At 35.4% G+C, this 16,053-nt stretch overlaps 1 protein-coding gene across 3 annotated transcripts in view; it reads left to right on the top strand.

Moving 5' to 3' along the window:
- Positions 1–16,053, top strand: part of LOC120860724 (CUB and sushi domain-containing protein 3) — a 1,429,922-nt gene that overhangs the window by 1,118,416 nt on the left and 295,453 nt on the right. For all 3 annotated transcript variants that reach the window (XM_040236474.1, XM_040236473.1, XM_040236472.1), the window contains one exon: positions 14,579–14,773. In XM_040236474.1, coding sequence (XP_040092408.1) covers positions 14,579–14,773 — 195 coding nt within the window. The remainder of the gene's footprint in view (positions 1–14,578; positions 14,774–16,053) is intronic.

Genomic DNA, 16,053 nt, shown 5'->3' with positions numbered 1-16,053 from the left:
AAAGGAGAAAAGGAAAGATATCTTTCAAATCAAGATAATATAAGATAAGATATCTTATATAATGGGCATATGCCCATTTGAATACAGAGTTCCAAAGAATAGCAAGGAGATATAAGAAATCCTCCCTCAGTAATCAATGAAAAGAAATAGAGGAAAACAATAGAATGGGAAAGACTAGAGATCACTTCAAGAAAATTAGAGATACCAAGGGAACATTTCATGCAAAGATGAGCACAATAAAGGACAGAAATGGTATGGACCTAACAGAAGCAGAAGATATTAAGAAGAGGAGGCAAGAATACACAGAAGAACTATTAAAAAAAAAAAAAAAAAAGATCTTCACGACCCAGATAATCACAATGGTGTGATCACTCACTTAGAGCCAGACATCCTGGAATGTGAAGTCAAGTGGACTTTAGGAAGCATCTCTGTGAACAAAGGTAGTAGAGGTGATGGAATTCCAGCTGAGCTATTTCCAATCTTAAAAGATGATGCTGTGAAAGTACTGCACTTAGTATGCAAGCAAATTTGGAAAACTCAGCACTGGCCACTGGACTGGAAAAGGTCACTTTCATTCCAATCCCAAAAAAAGGCAATGCCAAAAATCATTCAAACTACAGCACAGTCGTACTCATCTCACACGCTAGTAGAGTAATGCTCAAAATTCTCCAAGCCAGGCTTCAACAGTGTATGAACTGTGAACTTCCAGATGTTCAAGGAAAAAGCACAGGAACAAGAGATCAAATTGCCAACATGTGTTAATCATTGAAAAAGCAAGAGAGTTCCAGAAAAAACATCTACTTCTGTTTTGTCGACTATGCCAAAGCCTTTGTCTGTGTGGATCACAATAAACTGTGAAAAATTCTGAAAGAGATGGGAATACCAGACCACCTGACCTGCCTCTTGAGAAATCTGTATGCAGGTCAGGAAGCAACAGTTAGAACTGGACATGGAACAACAGATTGGTTCCAAATAGGAAAAGGAGTGCGTCAAGGCTGTATATTGTCACCCTGCTTATTTAACTTATATGCAGAGTACATCATGAGAAACGCTGGGCTGGAGGAACCACAAGCTGACATCAGGATTGCCGGGAGAAATATCAATAACCTCAGATAAGCAGATGACACCACCCTTATGGCAGAAAGTGAAGAAGAACCAAAGAGCCTCTTGATGCAAGTGAAAGAGAAGCGTGAAAAAGTTGGCTTAAAACTCAACATTCAGAACACTAAGATCATGGCATCTGGTGCCATCACTTCATGGCAAATAGATGGGAAAACAGTGGAAACCATGATGGACTTTATTTTGGGGGGCTCCAAAATCACTGCAGATGGTGACTGCAGCCATGAAATTAAAAGACAGTTGGAGGGAAAGTTATGACCAACCTAGACAGCATATTAAAAATCAGAGACATTCCTTTGCCAACAAAGGTCCATTACAGTAAAAGGTACAGTTTTTCCAGCAGCCATGTATGGATGTGAGAGTCGGACTTTAAAGAAAGCTGAGTGGCAAAGAACTGGTGCTTTTGAACTGTGGTGTTGGCTAAGACCCTTGTGAGTCCCTTGGTCTGCAAGGAGATCCAACCAGTTCATCCTACAGGAAATCAGTCCTGAATATTCATTGGAAGGACTAATGCTGAAGCTGAAACTCCCAATTCTTTGGTCACCTGATGCGAAGACCTGACTCATTTGAAAAGATCCTGATGCTGGAAAAGATTGAAGATGGGAGGAAAAGGGGACAACAGAGGATGAAATGGTTGGATGGCATCACCAACTTTATGGACATGAGTTTGAGTAAGCTCCAGGAGTTAGTGATAGACAGAGAAGCCTGGCATGCTGCAGTCCACGGGGTCACAAAGAGTCAGACACGACTGAGCGACTGAACTAAACTGAATATGATATGGTAATGAATATAATATTTTAGAACATTTCTGTCTGTATTTAAATGAATTAATATTAAGATATATATGGATATTTCTTGGGCCTTCCCAGGTGGCACTAGTGGTAAAGAATCCCCCTGCAAATGCAGGAGATGTAAGAGAGTCAGGTTTGATCCCAGGGTTGGGAAGGGCACAGCAACCCACTCTAGCATTCTTGCATGGAGAATCCCATGAAGAAAGAAGCCTGGTAGGCTAAGGTCCATAAGGTTGCAAAGAGTCGGACATGACTGAAGGGACTTAGCATGTACATATATGGATATTTATAAATATATTTTAAGTTTTCTATTCAATGCCTATAAAGACAAATTAGATCTTAGTTGTTTAAAGTTAAATTTTATTTTTCAAAAATTGAGTCTATAAAGGATACTGATAAAGGGGTCATTTGAGTTATGTAAATGCATACTTTGAATTTATTACTTACTGCTTTGATTTTATTTTTTCCCCATTATAGAATATTTTCAGTAGGTAAAAGTTATACAGAATAGTAAAACAAACTTCGAAGTATTTGCTATCCAAATACAAAGTATTTGACAGACTTAACATGGTGTTATATTTGCTTCAAATCTTGTTATTCTTGTTTTAAGAAATATTCAATTGAAACTTCTGAATTTGCACTAGGAAGAGAGGTGTGTGTGTGTGTGTGTGTGTGTGTTTTAGGGCTATCTAAAGAAGTCAAGCTAAAACCCCGCCTTACATCTTCAGCTAGAGACAAAAGAAAATGTTGAGAGTAGTGGTTTGAGACTTCAAAGGAGAAAAAGGCAATCCACATTGATAGAAAAGTAAATGTTTGATAAATAAGTGTTTGCTGGGCTGTGCAGAGACAAGGAGCTAAAGAGTGGATTCTGCTCTCTAGGCCCTGCTGAGTCTCCACCGCTGCAGCCCAGCCTATAGTCATTGCAGGTGTCTTTGGTCATCAGTCAGTCACTCAGTCGTGTCCAATAATTTGTGACTTCATGGACTGCAGCACACCAGACTTCCCTGTCTATCACCAACTCCCAGAGCTTACTCAAACTCATGTCCATCGTGTAGGTGATGCCATCCAGTCATCTCATCCTCTGTCGTCCCCTTCTCCTCCTGCCTTTAATCTTTCCCAGCATCAGGGTCTTTTCCAAGGAGTCAGTTCTTCACATCAGATGGCCAAAGTATTGGAGTTTTAGCTTCGGCATCGGTCCTTCCAATGAATATTCAGGACTCATTTCCTTTAGGATTGACTGGTTTTATCTCCTTGCAGTTGTGGGGACTCTCAAGAGTCTTCTCCTACACCACAGTTCAAAACATCAGATCTTTGGTGCTCAGCTTTGTTTATGGTTCAGCTCTCACATCCATACATGACTGCTGGAAAAGCCATAGCTTTGACTAGATGGACCTTAGTTGGCAAAGTAATGTCTCTGCTTTTTAACATGCTGTCTATGTTGGTCATAACTTTTCTTCCAAGGAGTAAGTGTCTTTTAATTTCATGGCTGCAGTCACCATGTGCAGTGATTTTGGAGCCAAAAAAAACACAAAGTTTCTTACTGTTTCCATTGTTTCTCTGTCTATTTGCCATGAAGTGATGGGACCAGATGCCACGATCTTAAGTTTTTTGAATGCTGATTTTGATGCCAGCTTTTTCACTCTCCTCTTTCACTTTCAGTAAGAGGCTCTCTTCTTTGCTTTCTGCCATAACGGCCCATCCTTGGTCACAAATGTATTCTATTTTAGGTACATGCCCTTTAGCTAAATTCTTAGGTAGCTAAGTGGGAGGTATAAAGACTATGTTTCTGTTTCTTAAAAATAATCACCCTAAATCAATATGTATGCCAGAGGAAAGTAAGAAATGGCCTTGTCAGTGGGAGAATATATGAGCTATTTGGTACCAATCAGTAGGTGATTCTCTGGTGGCTCAGAAGAATTTCAGATTCTTTACCATGCAGGAGAGCAATGAGGGAGACCTGGGTTTAAGCCCTGGGTTGAGAAGATCCTTTGGAGAAGATCTCCTGGAGAAGGGAAAGGCTGGCTACCCACTCCAGTATTCTTGCCTGGAGAATTCTATGGGTAGAGGAGCCTAGTGAGCTATAGTTTATAGGGTCACTCATGACTAAAGTGACTAACGCTTTCACTTTCAGTAAGAATTTAGAATGACCAGCTATTTATTAGGGTTGTATGAAAATGTTAGCTGCTCCAAACCAGAGGATCATGGGCAAGCTTACACCTTGTGACTATGGGTTAGGAAACATTGATATTCTAGAGAGTCGAACTTGAACAATGTGCCAAACTCTCCCACTGGAAGAGGCTCCCCATGCCATACACAAGAACCCAACTAACTGGTTATCTGCACAAATCATGAGTAGTCAAGATTATTTTCAGACACTCCTGTTCCCTTCATGACCATATCCTCCTAATTCTTAATTCAATGCTTATCTTTTCCGTGTATGTATGCTTGTACATATATTTATATTTTCCATCATGTATAATTCCTTCATTCTATTTTCATAAAACATATTTTCATCATGTACACATTCTTATGAAAATTGTTTTTCCCCCTACATTATTTCTGAGGTATACCAATGATAAGAGACATGTAGACTTAGTTCATTAATTTCTTTATGATATTCTATCATATGACTATCACAAGTAATTTGTAAATTTTTCTGATAGATACTTAGGTTAAGTTTTCTGTTAGGAATCATGATGATATAGCCATTCTTTTGAATGCTTTCTTGAACATATCTATTAGATTCTAAAATATCTGTATATCTAAGAGCAGGAATACTAGATCAAAGGATATAAACCTCTTGAATCTAACTACAAATCCCCTAATTACTCCCAGAAGAGGCTATACCAATTTATATTCTCAACAGCTAAGAAAGCATTTCAGAACCTCCACATTTTCTGAGTTATAACTGACAAAAACATTATACTATTTTTAGATGTTTGTATGACATAATGATTTAATAAACATATGTATTGCAAAATGATTACTATATTAAGTCTATATAGCATTATCACCACTGCATATAGTTACAGTTATTTTTTTCTTGTAATGAGAACTTGTTAAGATATATTCCCTTAGCAACTTTCAAATATAGAATACATATATTCTTAAGTATTGTCACCATGCTGTATATTACAGTCCTTGGAGCATACTTATAACTGGAAGTTTGTACATTTCAGGGAGAAAAAAAAATGTCCTCTGTTCTTCTAGATTCTTCTAGCTGATCTAAGAATTAAATTGGTATGAGACAGATTAACAGGAGAAAACCAAACAAGTTTAATAATGTGTATACATGGGAGAGACTTATGAAAACTGAAAATCTTTTCCTGAGAACTAATTATCTTCATGCAAGTTTTCAAATGTATAGACATAAAAATGTTCACAGTGCTTTCTTGAATTTTCTGTTGCTGTATTTTTTTAATTAGAATTGCTTGGTATTTTTGTTAATATTACTTTCAAATAATTTACTTATTCCCTATTTTCTCTAGATTGGCTTTTATTTTCATAATTAAAAAACAATTAAATAACATTAATTTTCATATTTTTTACCTTCTTCTAATATGAGCTTTTGAGGGCTGTGTATTTTATTCAAAGCACACTATAGCTGCTTTGCAAATGTTGGGATATGTAGAGTTTTATTATTTTACAATTTTAATTTGTTCTAATTGTACTGCCTTTTGATTTTTTCTCTACTTAAGAGCTATTTACAAGTGCCTACAAGTCTTAGAATAAATTTCAGTTTATACTTAATTATGAATTTCTAGCTTACTTATACTGTGGTCAAATATGTATGATTCCAGTTCTTGGTGTGTCTAAAGATTTGTTTTATGACCTCTATATGGTTAGTTTTAACCATATAAAGTACACACACTCCCTGTGTGCTTGGAGAAAAGAGTCATCTAATTTATGGGTGCAGTTTATATATATATATATATATATATATATATATACTCATTAAATTAAGTTCTCTATTTATCTTTACTCAATATGTATGTCCTTTGCCATTAAAAAAAATTGCTTGGTCTAGCAATTATTAAAATAGTTGGGGAAATCTATTATAATTTTTTGTAATTAATTCATTTTTCATTTATTTCTTAAAATAGTGATTTTTTTGCTATATTATCAGAACCCATTTTTGGGTACATATATACATATTTTTAATCTTATTTTGAGCTTTCTATTCCTTTTGCCTTTTCTCTTGTACTAGCACAAATTTCTTTTTTTATCAAAGTCATATAATTATTTGATATTTTATTGTTCATTTATTTCTTTACTACGCACACTCCCATTTATGCCCCTCAATTCCTGTGCTGTGCTTAGTCGCTCAGTCATGTCTGACTCTTTGCATCCCCATGGACTATAGCCCAGCAGGATCCTCTGTCCATGGGGATTTTCCAGGAAGAATCCTGGAGTAGGTTGCCATGCCCTTCTTCAGAGGATCTTCCCAACCCAGGGATTGAACCATGTGATCAAACCCATTGCAGGCAGATTTTTTACTGTCTGAGTCACAAGGGAAGCCCAAGAATACTAGAGTGGGTAACCTATCCCTTCTCCAGGGAAACTGCTTAACCCAGGAATAGAACCAGGGTCTCCTGCATTACAGGTGGACTCTTTACCAGCTGAGCTACCTGGGAAGCCCCACTCAATCCCTACACATACACCAGAAAAACAAACTTCTTAAGAGCAAGAACTCTATTTACCACTATACAATGAACTTATTAGAATAATGCCTACATACATAGTAATTGTTTGATAATTACTTAGCTGATTTTGAGTTGCTTAAAGAGGTGTTTTATATTTTAAATCAAGATATGATTAGAATAATAACGTACTGAAATCTAAGGAAACTTAGAGACACATTCATGTCCTGTATTTTACAAATGAGAACTTGGCTTTCTAGGAATATCTGCAAGGTGATAGCTTTATAACCAAGACTCAGTTAAAAAGAGAGAGAGAACTGTAAGCAAGTCAGTAAAGCTAGGTTCTATTGTGAGTTTGTATTTAACAAAGCATTTCCAGAGACCCATAGGATAACAGATACAGGAAGAATGCCACAATACTACCATACTCAGGGTTGCTGATGCTGCTGCTAAGTCTCTTCAGTCGTGTCCGACTCTGTGCGACCCCATAGACGGCAGCCCGCCAGGCTCCCCCGTCCCGGGATTCTCCAGGCAAGAACACTGGAGTGGGTTGCCATTTCCTTCTCCAGCGAGTGAAAGTGAAAAGTGAAAGTGAAGCGCAGATGATACTAATTTGTTACAGCATTCTTTTTCATAGAAACTGGACTTGACTTCCCAATCCTTTCTCTCATAATATCCATATAGTCATTATTAAATCCATGTCATTTAGTACTTGAGATAAAATCTACTCACCATATCTTAAACTAAATGTATTGCCCTTCCTATTTCCCATCTTGGTCAATTCCGGTGTCCCATTATTTCTGAAAAGCTACGATTTATGCCACCACAGGAAAAAGGCCACTGATGCATTTTTTAAAAGGACAATGTTAATTACCTATTATGTACTTTACTCCAAGTACAGTTATTAGCTCTTTCAATACAGTATCTCTTTCTTTCCCATTAGCAAAAACACTTGTAAATGCAACAAAATATTAACTAACAGCATTATCGGGTAGGTATTACTATACCTATTTTCAAATGATGAAATTAAGAATCAGATTGTTAAAGTGAATTGCAAATAATGGCATAAATTATCACTACCAATAAGAGTAAAGGAAAATAAAAATATGAGTACAGGCAGAGAAATACATAAGCATTCTATGAACTACAGTCCCTCTTGTACCCTGCAACTACTGCCTACCATCCTTGGTTACTACACTAGTGCCCATTTACACACAATTCCTTGAGGTCTTATTTTTATACTCCAGATGGTATTTCTTTACAATGTTAGTGCTAAGTTTATGGTATTCTCCAAATCCAACCTAATTAACTTTCTGGACTGTCTCTCAAAATTCTCAAACCCCTCTCCCCATAGAATTTCATCCCCCACATTAGGGTCTCCAGGATCTGCCTTTTCTTATCAGTCACCCTACATTCTATTTTTATTTAAAAAAAAAAAGTTAGCTCTTTAACTGCTGATAAAGTGGTTTTGTTGTTTATTTCTACCATAGCCAAGCAAACGTGTCAAAATTTTCAAGATAAAATGTCCACCTGCAAAAGAAATTGACATATAACTGGAGGTCCTGGATAGTAAAAACTATTTGTTTGTCATTTGTAATCATTTTATATACTTTATTTCAAGCATGTTAATTTCTATTAGCTCTGAAAAAGTAAAGTTTTTAAGTCCCAACTCACTCCAAATACTGGTGTTTATAGGTCTTTATTTAAAAAGCTAAAGGTTCAACACCTACTTCTATAGAGCTCACACCAGAGTATAGTTGCTATTGCTTGTGTTCTTACTGATCTCTTCATTTCCCTCTTGAAGATAGACACTGAACCTTACTTTTGTTTATTTGCAGATACATAGGAGTTCTGCAAACAAAGCATTTGAATGGTGAACAAATGCTATAGTCAAACAGAGCAAATGCACAACCTGTTAATAATAGAGCTTCTGAAAGGAATACTACTTTTATTTACAAAAAGCAAATGTTATATGGCAAAACCCACCACAATATCGTAAAGTAATTAGCCTCCAATTAAAATTTTTTTTTAATTTTTTTAATTTATTTATTTATTTTTAATTTTTACTTTACAATTCTGTATTGGTTTTGGCATAGATTGACATGAATCCACCACAGGTGTACATGCATTCCCAAACATGAACCCCCCTCCCACCCCGCTCCCCACAACATCTCTCTGGGTCATCCCCGCGCGTCAGCCCCAAGCGTGTCATATCCTGCATCAGACATAGACTGGCATTTCGATTCTTACATGATATTATACATGTTTCAATGCCATTCTCCCAAATCATCACACCCTCTCCCTCTCCCTCTGAGTCCAAAAGTCCGCTATACACATCTGTGTCTTTTTTGCTGTCCTGCATACAGGGTCATCATTGCCATCTTCCTAAATTCCATATATATGTGTTAGTATACTGTATTGGTGTTTTTCTTTCTGGCTCACTTCACTCTGTATAATCGGCTCCAGTTTCATCCATCTCATCAGAACTGATTCAAATGTATTCTTTTTAATGGCTGAGTAATACTCCATTGTGTATATGTACCACAGCTTTCTTATCCATTCATCTACTGATGGACATCTAGGTTGTTTCCATGTCCTGGCTATTATAAACAGTGCTGTGATGAACATTGGGGTACATGTGTTTCTTTCAATTCTGGTTTCCTCTGTGTGTATGCCCAACAATAAAGACCTATATACAGAAAACTTTAAAACACTGATGAAAGAAATCAAAGAGGACACTAATAGATGGAGAAATATACCATGCTCATGGATCGGAAGAATCAATATAGTGAAAATGAGTATATTACCCAAAGCAATTTACAAATTCAATGCAATCCCTATCAAGATACCGGCGATATTTTTCACAGAACTAGAACAAATAATTTCAAGATTTGTATGGAAATACAAAAAACCACGAATAGCCAAAGCAATCTTGAGAAAGAAGGATGGAACTGGAGGAATCAATTTGCCTGACTTCAGGCTCTACTACAAAGCCACAGTCATCAAGACAGTATGGTATTGGCACAAAGACAGACATATAGATCAATGGAACAAAATAGAAAGCCCAGAGATAAATCCACATACATATGGACACCTTATCTTTGACAAAGGAGGCAAGAATATATAATGGAGTAAAGACAATCTCTTTAACAAGTGGTGCTGGGAAAACTGGTCAACCACTTGTAAAAGAATGAAGCTAGATCACTTTCTAACACCGCACACAAAGATAAACTCAAAATGGATTAAAGATCTAAATGTAAGACCAGAAACTATAAAACTCTTAGAGGAGAACATAGGCAAAACACTCTCTGACATAAACCACAGCAGGATCCTCTATGATCCACCTCCCAGAATTCTGGAAATAAAAGCAAAAATAAACAAATGGGATCTAATTAAAATTAAAAGCTTCTGCACAACAAAGGAAAACATAAGCAAAGTGAAAAGACAGCCTTCCGAATGGGAGAAAATAATAGCAAATGAAGCAACTGACAAACAACTAATCTCAAAAATATACAAGCAACTCCTGCAGCTCAATTCCAGAAAAATAAACGACCCAATAAAAAAATGGGCCAAAGAACTAAATAGACATTTCTCCAAAGAAGACATACGGATGGCTAACAAACACATGAAAAGATGCTCAACATCACTCATTATTAGAGAAATGCAAATCAAAACCACAATGAGGTACCACTTCACACCAGTCAGAATGTCTGCGATCCAAAAATCTGCAAGCAATAAATGCTGGAGAGGATGTGGAGAGAAGGGAACCCTCCTACACTGTTGGTGGGAATGCAAACTAGTACAGCCACTATGGAGAACAGTGTGGAGATTCCTTAAAAATTTTTTAAAAATCAAATGGTAGATATGCTCTAGTGTTGTAGACAATAGTAAACTGAAATAAACAGATATTTGAAGGTAAGGGGAGATGCTTTATTAACTTGAAATAACTCTTTGTCCCCAAAGAGTTTAAATCAATCTAGTCTCCAGTAGTCTTCCCTGAAGAATCCCCATGGACAGAGGAGCCTAGCAGGCTGCAGTTCCTGGGGTGGCAAAGAGTTGGACATGACTAAATGACTAAGCACAGATAAATTAATGTAATTTCAATGAGATGCAATATTAAATGTATACTTGATAAACATTTTAGCTTAATGCTATCTTTTTCATTGTTTTGTATTAAAGCTATTTTTAATTATGTTAATAAGTATATTTTAAATATTTAATAGGTATAACTCATAGGAGTGATGTTTATATTATTTAAACAAAATATACTATTTACATGAAGAAGAGAGTATAGATACAGTTTCGTGCTTCTGAAGGGGACCTCCTGGCAGCTGTTTTATCTGATAGGCACCAAAAATTTGCAGTGAAAGATTTATGAATGGTTGTTTATATATGGGATAAGTGAGCCACCTGCTTCAAGAACCTTAAAATATAGTCAATTACTTTCTAAATTAATATATCAATTTAAGGTAAGACATATCTTTTCATAGAGCAACCTGTTACATTTCAGCTTTACTTTGAGGTATTTTGCATCAATTATTTAATTTCCAATTGTTTAATCAACAGTATTTTCCAAAATAAAAGAGATACATCTGTGGTTTCTATTTAATTTCAAAGAGCACATGGGGAATCTGACCCTGTGTGAACTATGGGTCTTCCAAAAGAGAGAGCCTTTTGGGAGTTACTATGATCTGAGGGGACTACAATGCATACACAGTTTGAAGGGAATTTAGCTCTTAGTTTCTGAGTTCATGCTAGCAGGTATATGCCCAATGGCACTATTCTGGAAATAAAAAGCAGCTGAATATTATATACTTTGGTGACATCTCAAAAATAAAAATAACATATAACTGATTATCTACAAAACAACACTATTCTTAATAATGGTCCTTTCATGAGTAAATACCTGTATGTGGGAATAAACATTGAAGTTTGTTAAAAACTGGTGGCTCAGAGGTTAAAGCGTCTGCCTCCAATGCGGGAGACCTGGGTTCAATCCCTGGGTTGGGAAGATCCCCTGGAGAAGGAAATGGTAACCCACTCCAGTATTCTTGCCTGGAGAATCCCATGGACGGAGAAGCCTGGTAGGCTACAGTCCATGGAGTCGCAAAGAGTCGGACATGACTGAGCGACTTCATCTTCACCTTCACCTTCAACCTTTAACAACAAAAATATTATGGTTCTTATTAGACCAGGAAAAAAATGTGTTTATTAACAAGTCATTAAGTATTCATTGAACAAACATTATTTAGTTATTGTCATGCCTGATGCAAAGCATGATAAAAACTTTATAATGATATAGATACTGTGCTTATTATAATTTCATCTATATGTCTTCCTTAATAAAATGAAAACAAAAGCATGATAAAGCTTTAATTTTTCCTGTTGACTCTTCTTAAGGACACACATTTCAACTTTGTAATGTCAAAATTTTTCATTAAAATAAGTGTTTACAATGCTTTAATTTCACCTGGAAATAATTCTGAAACAAATTTTTTGTAAAAGTGAAAATACAGTCCATTGCTAAGATACAGGCTCTGTTGCTCACAATCACTTCTGTCTTCCAGCAGACTGCTTCTAACATGCTTTACTTAGAGAATATAACGCAAGGGGGCTCTTACCTGGGATCTATTCAGTAGGCAAGTTGCTATTATTAATAAAAGTGAATTATTCATACAAACAAATTATTTTATTAAATCAATTATTCATTAAAATACTATCAATTTGTCTGCCTCACTTTTTTTTTTCCAAAATTGAAATCATTTTTCCGTCTGTTTCCTGGACCTTTATGTAAGGATTCTCCATATGTTCTCAGAATTTCCAGATGCAATTGCTGTGGCAAACACGGAAATAAACAAGTGCAGTATTATTCATAGAAAGCTATTCACTAAGAATTTAAAGCAATATGTAAACATAATAAAGAGATAAGTGAATCCTCTCAAAATGAGCCTAGCAATATAAAATTGTTGCAGAGGCAGTATTTTTAATTTATCAACCATGTTTCCCTTTACTCAAAAAGTAGGTTTGCGTTATAGATTCACTAATATGTCACTGAAAATTTGGGGAAAACTTTAAAGAAGGAAAAAGCTAACTTTTCAAAAGATGGATGTTAACCAGTTAGACATGTCAAATAGATTAATCCTTCTAAATAGTAATGTCAACCCTTTCTTTTCCCTCAAGGGATTTAGTTCAATTTCATGAAGAACATAAATGGTAGGTTGCCATTATGCCTAAAAATTACATTGTATTTTCTGCTTATTTAAGGAAAGGATTAATGTTTTTCTCTGAAAAATTAAACAAACTAACCTCTATACCACTAAAGCCTCTTTCTTAGTGACCAAAGAATCTACTGGTTCTTTTCCTTATGTTATATGGGATACAAAGTTCTTACACTGTGTGTGTGTACACTCATGTACATACCTTTGAAAGATCAAATTATTTAGTTTTGATTGATGCTCAGAAATCAGGTTTATCTGACTTACAAGCCCCAGTATGACTTCTCCCCTTCATGTCTCTCATCTCCCTTTCACCTAGTCTGCCTATTACCCCCCAGTGCTCAGTTTAGATGTCAGTTCTTCAGGAAGGTTCTGGATGCTGCTCCTTATACAACACACATCACAACCACAAGTGTTTACTTAATGTAATTATTTTCTTGATAGCCTGTAAAAGCCATGAAGGTTAGAATATATTTTTTTTTATCACCATGGCTGTATTTCCAGTGTTACTTGGATAATGGGCTCTTAAGTAGTTTCTGGAAAGAAGGAAGGAAGGAAAGGAAGTGAGAATTTTTCATTTGGTATTCTATTAAAATCATTTAAATGTTTCTTTCCACCATTTCCTCTTTAGTTGAATTCAGAGAAATCTTGTGAAGTATGTTTCCTAAAGCATAAATTTCTCATAATTTCCTGTAAGTGCTGAAGCACTTTGAACTCTGTAGAATTTAGCAAATGGAATAAAACTATTTTTCTGTTAAAATTAATCACATTTTGATTAATTTATTATGATAATATAATTATTATAATAGCCAAACATCAAGATATTTTTGACTTAAATTACCAAGATTCTATGAGTCATATCCAAAGATATACCCATCTCCTGAATTCCCATTAACATAAGATAAATTCTAATGTAACAAAAAACATTTGTTATCTTGAATTTGTGACAGCCCTTACATTGTACATCTCTATTTATCTGCAATAATAATGAAATATTCATGTGTTACCCAGATCTGGTATAACAAAAGTATTCTACCACTTATTTGCCAAAATGGATGAACTAATATATTTCTCTCATATTTTCAAAATATTCTGTCAGTCTCTCTAGTTTACTATCTGGTTCCATAGAAAACAGTTCTTTGTTGTGAATGAAATTTACTTTTTAATTTGCCTTTTACTATTACCTTTGAAAGTTCTTGGCTTTGATATAGACTGTGTCCAAAAAGATCATGATTTGGATATTATAAAGATTTTGTTACTATTTTTAATGGGCAGACCTCTGACAGATATGTGTGAAATGAGTAGAGGAGGTAAGTTAAGAGAAATGGCTTCAGGGTGGAGACATAGGATCTTTTACTTTCTTCCTAGTGATTAACTGAAATTAGCATAGGCAGTAGTACTATATCTAAGTTCAGTCACATGAAATGGAGTGTACTTTATTTGGGGGAAGATCTTTTAAATAATGAAATATTAAATAAACAAGTTCTTCTTTTCCAAAATAATTGTTTTAAAACTTATGCATGGATGATAACACATAATTATAATAAACTCTGAAACCCTGTGTTTGACTATATATATTAGATACTAATTTTAATGAGAAGACCAATGAAGAATTTTATCCTTTTTTAACCAATATAAATCAACAAAACATCAGATATGGTTGAGGGCTACTTTGTACTTTTAGCTCTTAAACAGAGGCAGAAATGGTGTTGGTGCTTTCTGTCTATTTAGAGGTAGAGATAAAGATATACTGATAGTTTCCTAGAATGCGCTGTTTTAAAATAATTCATTTTATATCAACATTACTTTACAGCAAAACTCCGAGAGTCCTGCTTTGATCCAGGCAGTATAATGAATGGCACCAGACTGGGAATGGATTATAAATTAGGGTCAACAGTAACCTATTACTGTGATGCTGGTTACATTCTTCAAGGATATTCAACACTCACCTGTATCATGGGAGATGATGGAAGACCTGGATGGAATAGAGTCTTACCAAGTTGTCATGGTAAGAAAATACCTTTTGGCTGAGTTTTTATAATTAGAAAGAATCAATTAAAGTTACTTCTGTTTTTTTAACAAATCAACCATTTAACACATGATCTATAAGTGTGGTGTAGGCAATGCAGAGTTTATCGAGGATTTTTTAACTGGTTTCTGTAAAGAAATGATTTTGGAAAAGTACTTATATTCCCACGTGTCTCTAAAGCAATGTGCATGTTATAGTGGGCCAGCTCTCTGAGAGCAGGGATATTTTGTTCATTTTTTTATCCTAAGGATTTAAAGGACTTCCTAAAACTTCAGATTCTCAGGAAATATTGACTGAGTAATGAGGAAGAAACACATTGAAACTGTTATTTCAACAAAAGTAGATAAATACAATAGCTAGAATATTATCAATAATCAGTGATAGATCTGAACCAAGGATATAGAGATGCATACATTTCTCCTAAGAACTAAGTTGTTTAAAATGAGTGATCAAGTCAGAGCTACTGAGGCCTCTAAAAGCACAAAGAAGACCCAAGGGTGCAAAAAGATGGAGAAATAACTAAAATTAGTGTCAGTAACATAATATCAGATGAAAGTTGTCAGATCTGCTACAGCTATAGTTAGTACAAGACCAGTGCGTCAAATTCACAGTGCTGAAGGATCTGACAATGATCATGGCCAGGAAAATATCACATATCTTAGAAAAAGTCTTAGGGAAAAATACATTCAAAAAGAGACTAAATATTTTTAAGATTAAGACAGTTAAAAGAGGCACCTGAAACAGAAACATCATCCTCATTTGGGGATAAGAAATTTGCTAAGCAGTTAACCACAGTAAATAAGCAGCTCTTTATAATGATTTTGAAGAGACGATCTAGTGGACAAAGGAAGGGAAACTGCGGGAGTCCCCAGTTAACAATGAAACAAGGTTTAATCATAGTGGTTCAGAAATTCATGAATACATATTTCTGGATAAATAGCTGGGGGAATTTATAAAATAAAGTGTATTTACTACTGTGATTTCAGTGGAACAAGAAAAACCAGCAACTCCGATCTGTTGATTAAAAGTTTGGATTTTTGGTGTCTAATGCACATGGTTGTTTTTCTTAGTCATTTAATGTATTCACCTATAAGTTATTTCTAACTAACACAAGTCATTTAACCTCTCTAAGCTTGTTCTTTGTGTTCATTCACTCAGTCATATTTGACTCTTTGTGACCCCACGGACTGTAGCCAGCCAGCCTCCTCTATCTATGGGATATCCCAGGCAAGAATAATGGAGTGGGTTGCCGTTTCCTC

Source organism: Oryx dammah, unplaced genomic scaffold (genome assembly GCF_014754425.2).
Source record: "Oryx dammah isolate SB20612 unplaced genomic scaffold, SCBI_Odam_1.1 HiC_scaffold_11164, whole genome shotgun sequence".
Lineage (NCBI taxonomy): Eukaryota > Metazoa > Chordata > Mammalia > Artiodactyla > Bovidae > Oryx > Oryx dammah.
Note: the sequence above shows the minus strand (reverse complement) of the source record. Positions and strands in the feature narration are given on the sequence as shown.